Source organism: Girardinichthys multiradiatus, chromosome 22, assembly GCF_021462225.1.
Source record: "Girardinichthys multiradiatus isolate DD_20200921_A chromosome 22, DD_fGirMul_XY1, whole genome shotgun sequence".
Classification (NCBI taxonomy): domain Eukaryota; kingdom Metazoa; phylum Chordata; class Actinopteri; order Cyprinodontiformes; family Goodeidae; genus Girardinichthys; species Girardinichthys multiradiatus.
The window spans coordinates 12,132,042-12,149,212 of record NC_061814.1 but is presented as its reverse complement, the minus strand read 5'-3'; the positions used below and the strand labels follow the sequence as shown (position 1 = coordinate 12,149,212).

Genomic DNA, 17,171 nt, shown 5'->3' with positions numbered 1-17,171 from the left:
AGCGACGAGTTCAAGAATAAAATATTCCATCATCTCATTCCTGTTGTTTAACGTCTGTTGAATGAGATGGCAGAAGAAAGGGTCAATAGTTCTCTCTAGTTGTATGGAGCATAGAGAAATGTGGAAATTCCTCTCCACCACCAACTGCTGAGCACAGCTGGTCAGCTAGCTGAAATCAAGCTACTACAGGTTTCCTTCACAAGATAGATTTGGCCACCAGGAAATATTTGCAGTCACAAAACAAAGCTAAAGGAGCACCACCCATCACTTTCAATTGTTTTAGTAAATAACCATACTTACTGGCCTAAGCCTACTGCAGGGTTTGTCACGCTGAGTTTGACCCTAGCAACTCTCAGCTACATACAGAACACCTTCAGAGCTCCTTAGACGATGTCTCCGTTAGCGCTCAGACATGTAGGTACCAGTTCAAGGTTACAAGGGAAGTGCTGCACGTCGACGGATTAAAACAGAACAAGGCCGGAAGAGTCTGGGGTGAGATCTTTATTTCGGGCACGGAAAGTCTCTTCCTCTGATGGCGCCACTGCCACTGTTCCATTTCCCCTTCCTCCTTCTGGCCGCTGCAGAGATCCAGTCCCCTGCGGATGAGTCTGTGCGAGTGTAATTAATACCTCTAAAAACTCATCTGGCATCTAATAATTTAAGTGATTAAATGAAAACAAATGGTTTAATGACCCACAGAGCCATCATTATAAATCACTTTTCTTTATTTAAATCAGCGTTAGGCAGTTATGCTATGAACGACACAGGAAAATAAAAACAAAAACAGTGACAAAAAGAAAGATATTAAAACATAAAATCCAGTTAACATTAACTGCACTTGGCACTGGATAGACGTTCATGGAAAGAGGGGAAGGAAAAAAAAAATATACACATTTTTCATACCCAAAATAGAAGTGCCTCCAGTAACAAGTCAAACCGTTGGGAGTCAAGAGACTGGAGAACTTAAATATGGTCTCAGCGACGTTTCTACATTTATTAGGATATTGTGAGATTTTCCAGGTTTTATAATCGTTCACCTGCGACTGCCTCCAAACTGTTGATTCTGAGAGACAGCTGTGACTGCTCATATCCATTCATTCAACTCGAGATTTACACCTAAGGAGGAGGCAGAGGCGAGGCTGTGTAATGAAGAACAAATATGAACTCCCTCCCATTTCTTATTAACCGTGTAACCCCCCCCCCCCCCCCCCCCCCACTAACCCCTAACGTACCGTCACACACTCGCCATCAAGTTCAGGGGCTTTTACTTTGTTTTTCTGTCCCTTTATGAATCAACGATTAATTCTTTATTTTAAAAAAAAAAGAGAAAAGTGTCACCCTGTGCATTCCATTTACAATGGTAGCAATGCTCAACACCAGGAGGAAAAGTTGATAGAAAAACACAACAAAGAATGTATAATCCAGCCAAAGAAAAAGAGCAGAACCATAACCCCTCACCCAGAAAACATAAATCATGATATCATTTATATTAAAAAAAAAATGTGATCAGTTTGCGCTCGCCTATACCAGATGCTGAAAGCGGCCGTGGCTATTAGTGATGGGCTGTGAATGCAACATTATGAGCTTGAAACTTTGCATTGTTTTAATCCTCCTAAAGGCCTGAAGCTGGTGGGTGGACACATATCTGCAGGTGAACATCTCCACCAGCCCCCCCACCCCCCCCCAAAAAAAAGCGAAGCAGGAAATTATTTCTCGGGGCTTCCTAGACCAGTTTTATAGCCAATCCTCAAATAGGAGAGAAGAAAGAAAAGAGGTAGGAGCAGAGAAGAGGAGGAGGAAGAGGTTAACTCTTGATTCTTTCGGATGTTTGAGGAAAATCAAGAGCAGCTGATATATTAAAAAAAAAAAAAAAAAAAAAAAAGAGGGATAAATAGATATAAATTTTGCAATACGGGTGAAAGGAGGAAATGTGTGTCTGTGAATCTGTGTTTTCAGGTGTGTGGTTGTTCTGTCCGTCCTGGTTCTTTATCTGACGGTGACTCCGAGTTTTTCCAGCACGCGGACTCCTTTTTCCTGGTACTCCTCTCGGGTCAGCCAGAAGTTGTCCTTGTCCTTCATGATGTCGGCCAGTACCGCTCCACCCAGGAACACCATGTGCTTTCGCCTGGGAGGATCCTCAATCCGGATCTTAAATTTCTGCAAGACAGAGGAACACAGAGGAGTTATAATAAGGTTACGACCCAACAGCGTGTTGCCCAACCGTAATGGTTCTCTAATCAGTAGGAGGGAGCTCTAGATCTAAAGTGAACTGGACTTCCAACATTTCCTCTGCTGTGCATCAAGATGCATTTTTGTTTTCAGGACCAGGTTTGGTGACCATTATTAAAAAAGGTTAAAAAGGTGTTTGCAAACATAACATATTTATAGTCAGAGCTTGAAAGTCCTCCTGGTATATTTCAAACATTCTTTGACAGAAAGAAGAAACCTCTAACAATCCCGTTCCTGAACTGTAATGTTGAAAGATGAACCCCACATTAAAAAACAGTAGTCGGAGTTCCTACACATTTTTCCAAAATCCAGTTTTCCAGACTCAAATTACCAGTTAATGTTTGACTTAGTCTTAAAATGAAAATCCAAAAGTTTACTGTGAATTTAGGGTAGATGGACAGATCATTAGATGGAAGGACGGACCAACGGACAGAAAACAGATGGATACGGATAAAAGGATTGACAGACGGATGGACGAAGAGACAGAAACCTGACAGATGGAAATCTTTTGTTTAAAAACTAGGTCTGAATGGATCAACTTTTTTCATATCTTAAAATATGCTTCATGTAGACAATAGGACTGCGAATGTCTTCAAGCACAAGTACATGTCAATAGGAAGACAAAATATCGCTTTAATGAGCTGCAAAATGATTTCAGATCTCTATAGATTCCATCTCAAATTTCTCCTTTTGCACATTTAACTGAAAACTTTCAAGTTACTTTGACTGAACCAGATAAAAAAAAAAAAAAAAAACCATAAAAGATCAAATAAACAATGTGGCATGAAAGTCATACTAAAGAAATGTGTCCTTTATGCATCAAGTTGTGACATTAAATACATTTAAAAAAAAGTTTAAGTGGTGAACAATAAACGTATCTTTCTGGCTAGAGGGAAACATAAACTAAAAGGTTTAAGTCATTACCCTGTAAACTGTATTTGGTGCACAGCATGTCAGTTTCAATATAAAACCCTGCAGACTTCAGTGCTGATGACATTTGTTTGGAATCAGTTTTCATACAATAAAAAGTGTTCTTAGGTTTTTCCTTCCTGCTGGTTGGTTACGTTGATTTCCAGTGAAACCTTTGAAAGCCTAATGGTCCATCTGTGACACAAAGAAGAGTTGTCAGGGTGAACTAAAGCTGAATGCACTCAAAGCATCGCAGGGTCAAATGCTTGTTAAACATCAAATCTATTTCCTTTATCCAGGCAGCTACGTGACGGAGGTTAGACTCAAACACTCGTGTTCCCTCCAGATAGGGTGAAAATCTAAGCCGTATTTTTGTTGATCAGAACAAATATTTATAAGGTGCGTCTTTACTCATATTTTGCCAAATAACTGAGAACTTTAACAGCCTTATGTCTTCAGTTTACAACTCAAAGCACCCATCAAACAGGGTTCCTAGATTTGTCCATAAGATGGTGGACATTTCAGTATAAAATCATTTACCTGAGTGAAGTTTTAATATCTTTATAAGTGCTTTTTTTTTTTTTTATAATCTGGGCTAATTTAGATCCGCTGTATTTCTAACTCTAGCATTTAGATTTGTCAAATCTGGACTTAAAAATGTAAATATTCTAATTTACTGTTTCATTTATGTGAGACTGACATTTTAAAATGAGTCATTTAATGTATTTGTTTTGTAATATACATTTTCTTTACCTTTGTTTCTTCATTAACCTGAAAGCACCTTGTGTAATAATGGTGCCATTCAAACAAACATGCCTGGTCTCTAGATGACCAGTAAGCAGTGAATTGTCCCTTTTTCATTCCTGAATGACTGAGCATTATTATGTGGATTTCCTCACACCAGCTTAAAAGGTTGGGCAAAGATGTTAGTTTCTGATGTGACAAATTAAAGATAAAAGTGCCATTTATTTGTAAGTCATTAAAAAAGCAACTGTTTCAGTATTTTTTAGTAGTTAAATAAAAAATAAACTTTTTACATCATTTCTTACTTTCACCAGAAAATCTCATAGGAAACTAAAGATTCCTTTTAATACTGGACTAATTACAGGAGCTAATCCTCCAATATAAATCACACCATTACATGAATGAATAAATATAAATGCAGTTTACCAAGCACCAAACGTGTTGTTACGTGAGGATACTTTTACCTTAATTTCAAGACTAAGGATCCGACTAAACTTCCTGAAATCTGAATAATTAAAACAGAGCAGATGTTTTTTCTTTTGACCATGACAAAATGATTTTGTCTTAACCAGTTTTATTTCTTGGAAAGGTGAATCCTAGATTTATATTCTAGGATATAAACAAGCTGCTGCCATTTACAGCTGAATTTTAGAGAACTGAAAAGGGAATCAAGGATGCAAGTCTATTGCACTTTGGCACCACCTTGTGGTGGTTTATTTACACTGCATTAACTACAACATTAATGTTTTCCAAACTTTACGTTAACTCATTCCCATGAAACTCACATGATATTATTTCCCTAAACATTTAAACCGTTTATGTGCTTTTCCCACATGTTTGCAGCTCCACCTATGCTAAGTTGGAAGTTTTAATTCACACTAGTTGACAGAGGAGAAAAGCTGAACACAAAAGTAAATTATGCATCTTTTAAAAAAATTTTAAAAACACTGCAGCGAGTTCTTTCATGATAAACTATTATTAGCATGGTTTCTCAGGCTCTCCCTGCCATGTTGTAAACCACATCCAGTCAGTTTTAGATCACACAGTCTATTATAGCAGGGGTGTGAAGTCAGTTTCTCACCGAAAGTTTGTCCACGTCTCCCTTTAGCACGCGCTCCAAGTAGAGCTGCTTCAGTTCCCTCTCCAGTCGCGATGGCAGGCCTGGGTACATGGTGGAGCCTCCGGACAACACGATGTGTTTGTAGAACTCGGCCCTGATCGGGAGGAGATGGATAATAGTAAATTGGAGTGAGAAGGAACACAATCTAAGACCAATGTTACCAACTTTCTCAGGTAAATATTAAAAGTCCACAAATGTCTTAAATGCACCTTTCAGTATCTTCCTTGTTTAAATTGACTAATTTATGATGCAGTCACTGACAGTTTAGGCTCTTTTTATTACCTGTTATTCTGATAAATATTCTAAATCAAACAAAGATTAGGAAATCTAGGTTACTGAAAATGTTTAATTGAAGAACTTTACAGCTGAGGTGTGTTGGACTCGTGGGCCTCACCTGGTGTCTATGTCAGCGGCCTGGATGGTGTTGAAGAGGAGCTCAGCCACTCCGACGCCCTCCACATTGATGAGGTGGGGCTGGAACAGAGCCTCGGGGGCTTCAAAGCGCTCTCCTCCTACCTTGATCACACGGCCATCTGGCAGCTGGAACCGTGTGGGAGGGATGAGATGAAAAGACAAGGGATGAGGAGGGGGTTTGACACCATGAGGTGGCAGAGTGCCTCAGGGTGTCATTCCAGGTTAAAAAAAATTTGAATAAAATACAAAGATGGTTAGAAAGTGAGACCCTCCCAAAATAACTGCTACGCAACATAAAATTCTCCCCAGAGTGATGACAATGAACAGCCAGAGAAACCGTGGGCTCTAAGCCATGTTGAGTGAATGTGTTCTGAGTGTAAAAAGGCTTCATTGAGCAGAGGGCAGTGGGAGGAAGTGGAGCCCAGCCGCTGGCACAAAGTGGCTGCACAGGAAATGATGTCACACATAGTTCAGCAGCCTTCGGCCACAGTTACATTGCCCTCCTTGTTTCGGTGTGCTCTGCTCGCCGACTCGCCTACACTAACCATAACACACACGGTCAAAGCGAGCTCCGAGACACAACATGTGCTTGGAAAGGCATGCAGGAACACAGACGTTTAGATTCTGTGGTTCCCTCCGAAAGGGAAAAAGAACCTCGGAAAGAAAAGCAAGTCTGATGGCAGAGGGCTGCACGCCCAGATGTTTTAGACCCAGAGAAAACAGCACTACCCCGTCATTAAGCAGCCATCTGGTGGTCCCTCAGGCTCAGTGCTGATGTCTAATAACCTACCAGTTTTCAATACTTTATAATGAATCCTTTGATTATAATACATTATGTAGTAACGTGAAGCGAATGCTCGTGTGTGGGGCATGGAAAGAACTAATTTTACATTAGAAAAGCAAACTAGACATTGGTGTTCCCCAAAGGGCTGCATTTATGCTGGCAGGGGTACCTCAAGGCAATATGTCCTGAAAGATGCAGATGTTCCAGTTGGTCATTATTGTTTTAAAAGTAACTGCAAATCTGGGTCTCAAATGTGACATATTTTCATTGTCTTTTTTCTTGCCTACTCAGGTCCATTCTAGGTAGCTTAAAGCAAACGACGAGGGTGATGTGGGCAGGTGGAATTAAGGTCCACACATGGAGGGGTATCTGTTGTCTACAAGTAAAAGCATTTTCTTATGAACACGTATTTTTATTCATTCATTTTTTTTCTTGATTTTTTTTACCACTTGATATAAAATAATAGTTTCATATACTAAATGTCCAGTGGAAAGCAGTAGGGGGTCAGTTTTACAGAGCAGGCTAAACGATTTATTACAATGTTATACAGCTGCAGACTTAACATCATGTTAAGACCCCACACGTGCTTCTGGAAAACCTGCCCAAGTTCTGTTTCAGTTCACAAAGCTAATAAACAATGCATCATTTGATGACTTTTTGGTGTGGTATGTAATGGAAGTCAGGGGTAGGGTTGAGTTCACCAGGCAGGAAAAACCAGTAATGGAAACCGGTCACAAATCGGACTGAGTGGAGAGGAAGCGGCCAAAACCGAGCCCATGGAGAAAGGGCATAAGGTAACTTTAGGCGTTTAGAGATCAAAGCGATGAAAGCAATTAACGTTAGTTAGAAATTAAAGTTAATTAAGATGCTTAAACCTGAAAAGTACAGGACCCGTAATCACAAAGAATCCGAAGACTAAAAGTAGCTCTTAATGACGTCACTCGAAGAAAAATCCAAGAATTTCTCAAATTCTAGGATTTTCCTCAGAATTTTCCCTCATTAAGATAAAAGTTATTCAGTTATTCATGTGGCCTCTTAGGCCTGAAGAGATCTCCTAACGTGAGGAAATGTTTAGAGTAGTGAGGAGGACTTTTAGTGAGCTTAAGACTTTCTTAAGCAGAGAAGATGGCAGACAAACAGAGAGAAAGGAGAGATACTTTCCCAACAATAAACCACAGTGAATTAATAAAATGCTGCGCAGGGATCCACCCCCTAAACAGTCGAGTAAATAAGCACATAAACTTCTATACCGATCATACAATTATTAATATAGAGATAAGATAAACCTTATCATATAAGGCCAAATTAAATAGTTTCAGCAGCTCGACAGATTAAAGGTGCACCTCTAGTGAGGTAATATTAAGTAGGATAAATAAATTATAGGAACAAATAGCCATGAATAAAACTTTTATATAATTACAAACATTATAGCACAGAATTATTTAAATATTTACAGACTGTGAATTGCTTTCAAAAAATACATTTGGAAAAACAAATCAAAATAATGAGGAGCATGTAAATAAACTACGTTCAAACACGATGCTGTGTGACAATTAATCTAATCTTGCTAAGTTTTATCATTCGTGGTTTACACATTTCTGAATCCAGTTTCAATTCTGTCGTTGGTTCATTTTTCTCCATTTATTACTAGGAGCGCTTTTTTGTTGTTGTTTCTCATATCTGAACAACCAATCGCAGCTTCTAGAAGACAGTGTCACACCTAGCAATCACTCTTAAGCTATGGGTCCTTAGCAGGAATGTTTAGGCTAAGATATGAGCTCCCTGAGAGGACTCTGAGAATCTTTGTGAATACGGGCCCAGGTCATTTATCAGGAGCTCCAGACTGCAGACCGCGTCATTCTCTACAATCCACTAAATATTCTTATTGTACATTTATGTTCAAAGTCTCCCCTTGTTTACTTTTTCTGCTTAAAGAAAAATCACAAACCAAACATAACATGTTTATTTGTAACCTTATAGTCTAGATGTTTAAACTTCCTCTTTTATCCTTGGAGGTAGTTTAAAACAAAAAGAATTGAATGCAGTCCGATTGTTGCACAGATTAAAACTGCAGCTTTAAAAGTAGACAACTAATTCAAAAAAACCATCTAGAGCTGCAGCTTTTACATAAAAAAAAAAAACTTTTATCCTAAAACTTGTGTAACTGAATTTGCAGCAGCATTAATCTAGATTTAAATAGAATATATCTTTCCCTTTTATGAAAGCACATACTTTCCAAAGATGTGTTATAGGTGTGTTTTTGAACCTTGTCATTCATTTTTATTATTTTTATTTCAGATCCAACTGTAGACAATTTATATCTCTGCACCAAAATACAACCCACTCCCCATTAGGATCAAATCACTTAACAGCCTTACTTGTATTATACAACAGACACCAATGTGCTTAAATACATCAAAACCAATATTTTTAGCTATCCTCCAATTTAAAATACTTATAAAAACGTTTAAACTGGAGTTGTGAATAGACAATGTGCTAGAGGTGCACCAATTGCAGTTTTCTGGCTGATCACCGATCTTTAAAAAGCCTGACCTGCCGATTCGGATTTTGGTTGTTATAAGGTCACAATACACCTTCAATTTTATTTTACTGAAAAAAAAAAAACCCTGAAACAATATAAACTTGTTCTAACTGCACATGAGGCAGAGCTCTCAAATATAAATGAAACGTTTAGAGCACTGCAGTTCCTTTAGTCTTTCATTTTTCACATTTTAAAAAGAAACAAAACTCAATAGGTTAGACAAGTAGATAGAATCAGTGAATAAGATCGGTTTCACATGTAAGAATCGGCCGATTCTCATAATTATTGAAATCAGGGCCGATCAATTGGTGAACCCCTACAATGTACCCAGAAAGATTTTAAAGCCCATTGTTAAAGCTTTATTTAGCTGTCTGAATATGAGAAAGGTAGCTCTTATAGTTTGATGTAAAGCATAAAAAATGCTTTAAAATCTGTTTTTGAGAAGAATTTCTCACATAGGCACCAAAAACCGTGGCTGAATCTGAAGTGACCCCTTTTCAACTGATTGTAATACCAGCCACTGGTTACACAATGAGCTCTGTGAAACACCTTCAGCTTCATTTCTGATCTGATTAAAAGGAAGTTGCACCAACTGTACTAGAGGCAAGAAGAAGTGCAGGTGTACCGTATATGACTCCACCAACACAGTGGTCTCCAGTGCCAGCTTCTGCTCCTGCTCAATGTTGTAGCCCACATAACACAGCTTCTCCTTCATCATGCGCACCGTCTCAAAGTCTGCAGAGTGGTTGAAGGCGTAACCCCTCAACAACAGCAGCTGCATCCAAATAAAGACGAGAAAGAAACAGGTAAGAACAGGGAGAGGGGAGCTGGATTAGTTCAGCTCAGCTTTGAATTCACCATCTGAAGCCATTTTTTTCTCTCCTTTGGGGCCATTTACCTTAATGAGGTAGCGGGTGATGTCCCTGCCTGCAATGTCCAGACGTCGTGTCAGGTGGGGCAGACTGAAACCCTCGTACACTGGACAGATGTGTGTCACACCATCACCTGAGTCCACCACCACACCAGTCAGAAGGCCTGAAACACACAAACAGGGCAGTTTATTATATACTCCACCAAAGCTGAGGGGGCTTCATGAACAAGTTCCATCAGATTAGTATGCTGTGATGAAGGGTGACTGGGATAAATATCTTTATTATTCAGATTCAGGCAAATAAAAAATAAGGTCAGTCTTCCAATGAATGATGTTGAAATTGAGAGTGAAGTCAAATATGGGAGGGATAATTCACAGGAAATTCTCTTGCAAGTCACTTTGCAACTGAACTTCAATTCTGCTTGTCCACAATAGCTCTACAAATGTTAACACAACGCTCTATTATATGACAATTCCCTCTTTTCTAATTATTTACCATAAAAAAAAAGACTTATTGTGAAAAATTTGATCTGTACCGATCAGGTATAAGAAGAATATCAAGAATTTTCTTCTTAGTCTTTGTGCCGTGAGATATTATTTATATTAAGTGCAGTGGCAAGATTTCTTTTTTTTTTTTTTTTTTAAACAGACAAAATTATTATAGTGAACATTTTAAACTGTCATCTAATAACTGTAATATGCACAGCTGGCCTTACTAAAACAAAATCCTCCTTGAATATTCTCAATAAAATGTCAATTCTTACTTTAACTCCGGGTTTTCTTAAAGACCGACTATTAGAAATACAGCATGTTCCATGACAGACTGAGATTAAAAGGATAACAGACCTGCTTTGCTCTACTTTGTTCAGCCTTCCTGTTATCTGCTGAAAGGGCTGTTCTCTCTCAACCTGAAAGACCTGTAAACATGTCTGGACGCGTTTCCCCTCAAAAAACCTCTTCTGACCTCATCTTTCATTTCCTTACTGACACTGAAAATAGTCAACTCTGAGTTTTCTTCCTGCAGTAACATCCTCCAAACTGAAGACTGTCATTGTCAGCATGACCACATAAAGGTTAATATGGTGTGTTCACAGACTGGAATTTTGAGATTTTAACCAGCCGGTCACCAGTCAGCACAAATCTGCAAATTTGTGGTTTACCTCTAAAAAAAATATCTATTGTTTTACTAACAGTGGATATTATTTGTGGGAGTTGAAATATTGGGGAACAAGGAATCAAAAGCATTATGAATAAATTTGCAGCCCTGACATGAGGACTCTTACCCTGGGCATACAGTGTCAGGACAGCCTGAATAGCGATGTAGACTCCTGCAAACTGGTAGGTCTCAAACATTACCTGTGACAGGCATGAGAAAATACATTGGTTTGATAAGATTATAAAGCCAGCAACATTTTCTTTTGCATGTGATTTATGAGCTTTTACAGTGGTGTCACCGGAATAGCTGCTATGAGATGGAACAAACAAAGAACTGAACCAGTGACAAACAGCAGCTCATCTAACCCACTTTTGTCAGGAAGCTAAACTGCTCAAAAACAGACCCGCATCGCTGTACCTCAATGATTTTCTCGCGGTTTTTGGTGGGGTTCATGGGGGGTTCGGTCAGGAGGATCTTGCAGTTGCGCGAGTCGATGTTGAGCTTCTCTGGGCCGAAGGTGTAGTCCCACAGGTGCTTCATGTCATCCCAGTTTCTGACGATGCCATTTTCCATGGGGTAGTTCACCTCCAGCATGGAGCGCAGCTCGCTGGCCTCATCTCCTACCATCAAGTCCTGGAGGAAGGGATCAACACAGATAAACAACATTAAAAGGCATTATTTATTTCAGAAATCTCATTTATGGATCATTTGGTGTCACTCAGACAGGATGAAAACCAGCACAGAATCTTGCCTTCTGGTTTTCCTAGTTGACTAAAACTTGTAAATCTCGAGCCATCTGTCTAATGTTAACAGATGCATTCCTACAGTCTTTCAGCTCAGGACTCTGTTACCCAGCATGCACTACAAAGCATTGGTTTCCATGCATTTCCACCTGGAACCACTTCCCCCTCAGCAACATCAAACCACTTTTTTTTCCAATCCCCCATTCAACTATCCACATGCAAGGCCGATTAGCGATGTAAACAGCTGCTGGGTTAGAACTCAGTGTTAGCCACACAGTCAAGCATCTCACGTTCCACTTGGAGACATCAAAAGCTGACAGAAAGCAGCCATTTTATGGGTTCATCCTGTGCGCTTTGGCATTAACAAAGTACCAGGCAGGCTTCGCCTCGATGCGGTCTTAAAAGAAAAACAGATGTCCTCTTGTCTCAGACTCTCAGCTGCCTGCCATGCAACCTTCAGTATGGACACTTCCTCTGCTCCAAACCTTGATTTGAAATGTGTAATGCCTACAGGTCCTACTAATTTGTAGTAGTTGGGAACAAAGAGCTTCGATGAAGCTGACATTTCAATTTCTCTCCTGCTTAAAGCTGCGATAGGACTGAGGTGGGCGTTTGGCTGTCAGGGTGCACAAGGAGATCAGAGACTCTGAAAATGGAAATGGTCCAAAATCTCTTTTAGCACTCCATCGATAACAGCTGGCCTGTGATTCATCACAGGCATTTCTGCCAACACTCTTAGTCTGCAGAAGGGAGTGCATTAACAAAGTGATTGATGTCTTCCTTATTCCCTGCCACTCACTGGGCCAACCACACACACACAAAAGAAATTAGGTGTAAAAGAACATCGGTGAGTAACAAAACAAAAAGACTTAACAAAACTCCTCATTTTCAGTTTGAAAACTATCCGTAGCAAGCAAGAACAGGAGGCCCACAACAACCTGAACTTACCATCTTCTGGGAATTCTACTTCACAGAGGGAGAACAAAACACCGAGAAAGGGCAAGGCGTGTAGAAAAAAACAAAAGATGAATAAAGGAAAATAAACAGGGGAAAGGTAGAGACAGGTGCCAAGACGTAACCCTCTGCTGTCTCTAAAATGATAATTACTGTAATACAGAACTTATAACACCTGATAAACATTACCCACATGGCCTTTTGACAAAAACTTGAAATATTACGTTTTTTAAAAGATTTTGGTCCAATAAACATAATTTCAGGAAACACTGGGACAACCAGTTCCTACCTTGATCTCAATGTTTCCCACTTTGGCTGTCGAGCGGATGATGGGTCTCCCGACGAGCGCAGGGAATATGTGCTCTGGAAAATTGGAGCCCGCATAGCCACACTTGACAAACTGCAGGAACCAAAAAAAAAAAGACCGGAGCAAAGAGGAAGTGATTAGCAAATACATTCAAGTGCTTAAAAGATAAACAACCCACAACTTTACTTTATTTGACTACAAGAGCTTAAATATTAGGCATGAACCGTAATCTTTAAAAATTGTTTTGGCTTAATGCATTACTTGTCTAAATATCAAAGGAAATCTATCGACAGGCCTGAGCTTGTTTCCAGCGTCAAGGTATACAAAGATTTTTAAATGTCACATTTCCCAAAGCACTAAATCATATTATTCCTACGGATTAAAGTTCATTTAATAAGATGCCAGAAATAGGGACTGAACAGGACTGAAGCTTTTTTGACTGTATGAACCCCGGAGTATCACAGCCCCTTCCTGTTGTTGCTGCACACTGAAAGCTAACTGGCTGAAAGAAGCCTTCTACACTTTCCCAACTCTTACAAGAAAGGGATATTCAGCAGCTTTAAATATTTTTTGTCGTATTTGGTAGGCTACTGTATTTTAGGTTGCATGCATTCAAACTCTCCAAGCTAATACTATATTTGGTCAGTAGCAATGTTATAATGCCATTTCTGCCTCAACTTGATACAGGTTAAGGAGAACAGTGAGTCATTGTTATAATGGAAAAGAGGAAGAATAGGGAAATGTCGGATAACTGCAATTAATATCGTCACCAAAATATTCAAGGCGAATACAGCAATTTTTCTATTTTCCTATTATTGTGCAGCCCGAGTAAATACTGTGGAAAATGAGGTGATTTTACTTAATCTCATCATACTGTAGGAATCATATACCAGATCACACCTAGTGGTCATGAATGCACTTCCAAGAATTTGAAATGTGCACTTGACATCTGCAGTTTGGTTTGAGAGCTCAGTTCCTAAACAAGGAAAATCTGCATCTTTGCATCAGTATCATAATGATACGGCAGGCAATTTTGATTTAATCATAATGATCTCTTTTTGCAACAACGTTTAAATTGTGCACACAAAGCACTTGTTTTAGTTGAGTAACAGATTCAAGTGTTCAGACTTTTATTATTGATCTTTTTGAATCATATTTGAATATTTAACAGCAGAAGACCGAAATCTTCTCCAGCTCAATCCTCCCTAAATGACTTCAGGGAAAAACTCAGATTTTAAAATAAGGTCATCTCTTATGTTGATTAGGAGCCGTTTGTGTCTGTAACTTAAAAAAAATACCACGTCCCACATTGAACGCCAATCTGAAACAGAATGTGTCAGATCTCTGAATATGTGCCTGTGACATAAGCGGCTGTGGTTTTGTCTCTTCTCACTTCCTCTTGACTTCTCTATTCAACTCTAACACATGGCAGTTTCTTTTTTTTTCCCCCTTTACCGGCTTCACACAACAGCACCGAAAAATTCACATCCGAAAAAAGCCTTATTAGTCAGTAACGCGCTGAGCCGACATCCTCCCTGACTGCTGACAGTGTTTAGACAAGGAAGTCCTTGCACTCCAGATGAGGCAGCGGTACCTGTATGTGCAGCGAGCAAATCCCTGAGTTTAAACAACGACTAGCAAACTGTGCATTTTATGTATGAAAGATGTCAAGAGGTCACAGATGCGCAGAAATTATTCTGTCCATGAGCTTGGTTGTGACGACACCAAAAAACATAAATGAATTACATCACGCCAATAATTTGACTTTTTTTTTTTTTAAATAACGAATTTACTTTCATTCAAACAACCAATATGTGTTGTCATTGTCCAAACTCCAATGAAGGTGTGTTTCACACAGTTGTAAACAGAAATGTTCTTAAAAAAAATGACAATGTCTACAATAAAAACGCACAAAAGTGTTTGGCAACCCAATTTAGAGAACACCAATAGGGTACAAATGCCAAAAATGGATGTCTCAGACGTACTTTAAATGTTGTTCAGGCTTCCAATTCTCAAATGGACGGATTCAGTTTTTCTTCAAACATGATAGAGGTATTAGTTTAGAATCCAACAGAAAATTAATTATATGTCACTAATCTTTATTTCATAAAAAAAAAATCTAAGTCTGCGGTTGGTAGTGTTTAAACCAAAAATAGCAGGCGGTCTGAGTTTTATTGCATTTGATGAATACAAGAAAGGAAAAGAAGCAAATTGAATATTTGAGTATTTGACCTGTCGATCACAGATCATCGCTGATTATGGGGAAATTGGCCATTCGGATCTCTGGCCCTTTGATTGGTGCACTCTTAAATCCTCTAGAGTTTACAAATGCACAGCTATACTTCTTCCTACTAAGCAACTAAACATAACAGCTAGGTTGCAATGAAAGAACGCATTTATCGATTAGTTACGATTATTTTGACCAGATTTTAAATCTGTCATAGATGAGATGTGTTGATAAATTGGTAGGTACTGTTTTATTGTGTCAATGTAAGGCAATATGGGTGCTGTATGGACAATTCTTTAAAAACAATTTTGGACTAATCAAGGTTTAAACGCCCTCCTAAACGGAGTGTCTAAAATGTCTCGACAACGCAGTCCATTATAATTTATATGGCTATGAAGCAATCATGATAACATAGCAACCATAGCTTAATAAACCTGCCTTATTTCAAAAGATCGGCATCTTTATTGGCCAATGAAAAACCGCTAAGACAAATGTGGCGAGCTTATTGTTCAATGTTCGGGGGTATTTTTCCGCCGGACTGAAGGCTCTTGCACTGACATTTCCCATATCCCCCAACGACATGATACAATGTCAACAGCTGTGGATCTAATCGTAGAAAAATGCGTGAAACGCAGCTAAAACATGCCTGCTTTTGTGTGTGTTTTTTACCTATGCTAGCCGCCGCCAGGTAACTTTTTTTTGGGCGAAGTCGCTGCAAAGATCATAGAGGTTCCTCTATTCACCTGGAAGGGCCTAGTCAGCCTTCCACCTAGCTGTTGATGGCATTTCGTGCATAAAACACAATCCTTTGCCTTTATTAGCAAATCACGTGATTAGCAAAAATAATAAACCTGCAAAGTCCCAGCGTCTGTCGAGCAAATCTTTAGAAATCCCTGAAGATGCTAACAGACAACCAGCTGTTTTACCTGACAGGCTACTTAGCTAGCAGCTTTAGCTCAGTTACCGTTGGTTACGAAGAACAGCTCTCGTTAGTCGCGATTTTAAAACGTACGAGAGCCTCATTCATAGCAATTAATTCAACTCTTGGCTTGACAATTGCAAAAACTCGGGTGTTTTCAAGGAGAGTATGGATGAATGAATATTTGCTGGAAACAAAGCTACACGCCCAGTCCAGGCTAGCTAGCTTCAGACACTGACAGCCCCACTTCCTGTTTCAGCAATTTGTTCGACATTTCGGCTCCGTTTCAAGCGAAGCGCAGCTCGATGAAACAGCGAGCCGAAGACGCAAACCTACCCCGGTTCCATTGTCACAGACCACTACTTTCCTTCCCTGGCTGTCCATTGTGTAAAAGCCCAGTTGCCGCTGAACCCTCCTCAACTTTCTTCGGCAAGCCGGAAGAAAGACACAGCAGCCCGTCCAAAAAGAGGAAGGGAAGGGTGCTCATCCGGTGTGTGACGGAGCCGCTAAAATTACTAGTCACTGCCTCTGATATATTCACCCTTCTACCTAAAATGCTATTTTACACCAATATAGTTTTCATAACCTTGCCAGATTACCGTCCAAACGTCTTTAGTTTACATTTAAAAGCTTTACTTTAATGTCTTACCGAGGCATTATTTTCACTGAGCCCAAGAAGAGCCTTGTTGCAACAACTTATGTTTGAATCAAAATCATAATCATCTTTATTCGCCGAGTTTATGCAAACATAAAAACAATTTGACTTCGGTTCCACTTTTGTTGTAAATATGTGTACAGTGTTTTTACAAGACAGGAAGACGATGTTGAGCTATATTATTAAGATGATGCTTACTCTGATTCATATCTATAATTATTGAGCCCAGAAAGTGCCAGGATATCAAATTTTAAACCGTACGTTATTTAAATTTGCTCCTTTAGTTCATTGAACTGTGTGAATGAATGTGCGAATTATTACTTAGTTAAGGAAACATTGCTGTGCAAATTCACCGTTAACAAAAAATACTTAAAAATGTAGTTTGCATTTTCGCATAATAATCATTGGCCTGGAAGAAGTAAACGTGCTATTTATGCTGTGGTCCAAACTTCGATTTGTTTCAGTTTCAAGTGTGAAAACTAGTGGAAGTTGCTATTTGATATAAAGTGGTTGCAATGTTAAGTCAGTTAACTTCCTGTTCGGTACTCTGGGGGACATGCAGATCCATCCATCCATCAGGAATGTTGGAATGAGATT

The 17,171-nt window shown here is 39.2% G+C and overlaps 1 protein-coding gene across 1 annotated transcript; it reads right to left on the bottom strand.

The window, feature by feature from the left end:
- Nucleotides 1-707: 707 nt before the first annotated feature.
- LOC124858885 (actin-related protein 2-B) lies at nt 708-16,411 on the bottom strand. The gene is made up of 9 exons (XM_047351198.1): nt 16,256-16,411; nt 12,756-12,866; nt 11,187-11,402; nt 10,897-10,969; nt 9,641-9,777; nt 9,368-9,517; nt 5,397-5,542; nt 4,964-5,096; nt 708-2,157 (listed from the first exon to the last, which is right to left on the bottom strand). The coding sequence occupies exons 1-9, from the start codon at nt 16,301-16,303 to the stop codon at nt 1,987-1,989; spliced, it is 1,185 nt and encodes a 394-aa protein (XP_047207154.1). The 5' UTR covers nt 16,304-16,411; the 3' UTR covers nt 708-1,986.
- Between the last annotated feature and the right edge of the window lie 760 nt (nt 16,412-17,171).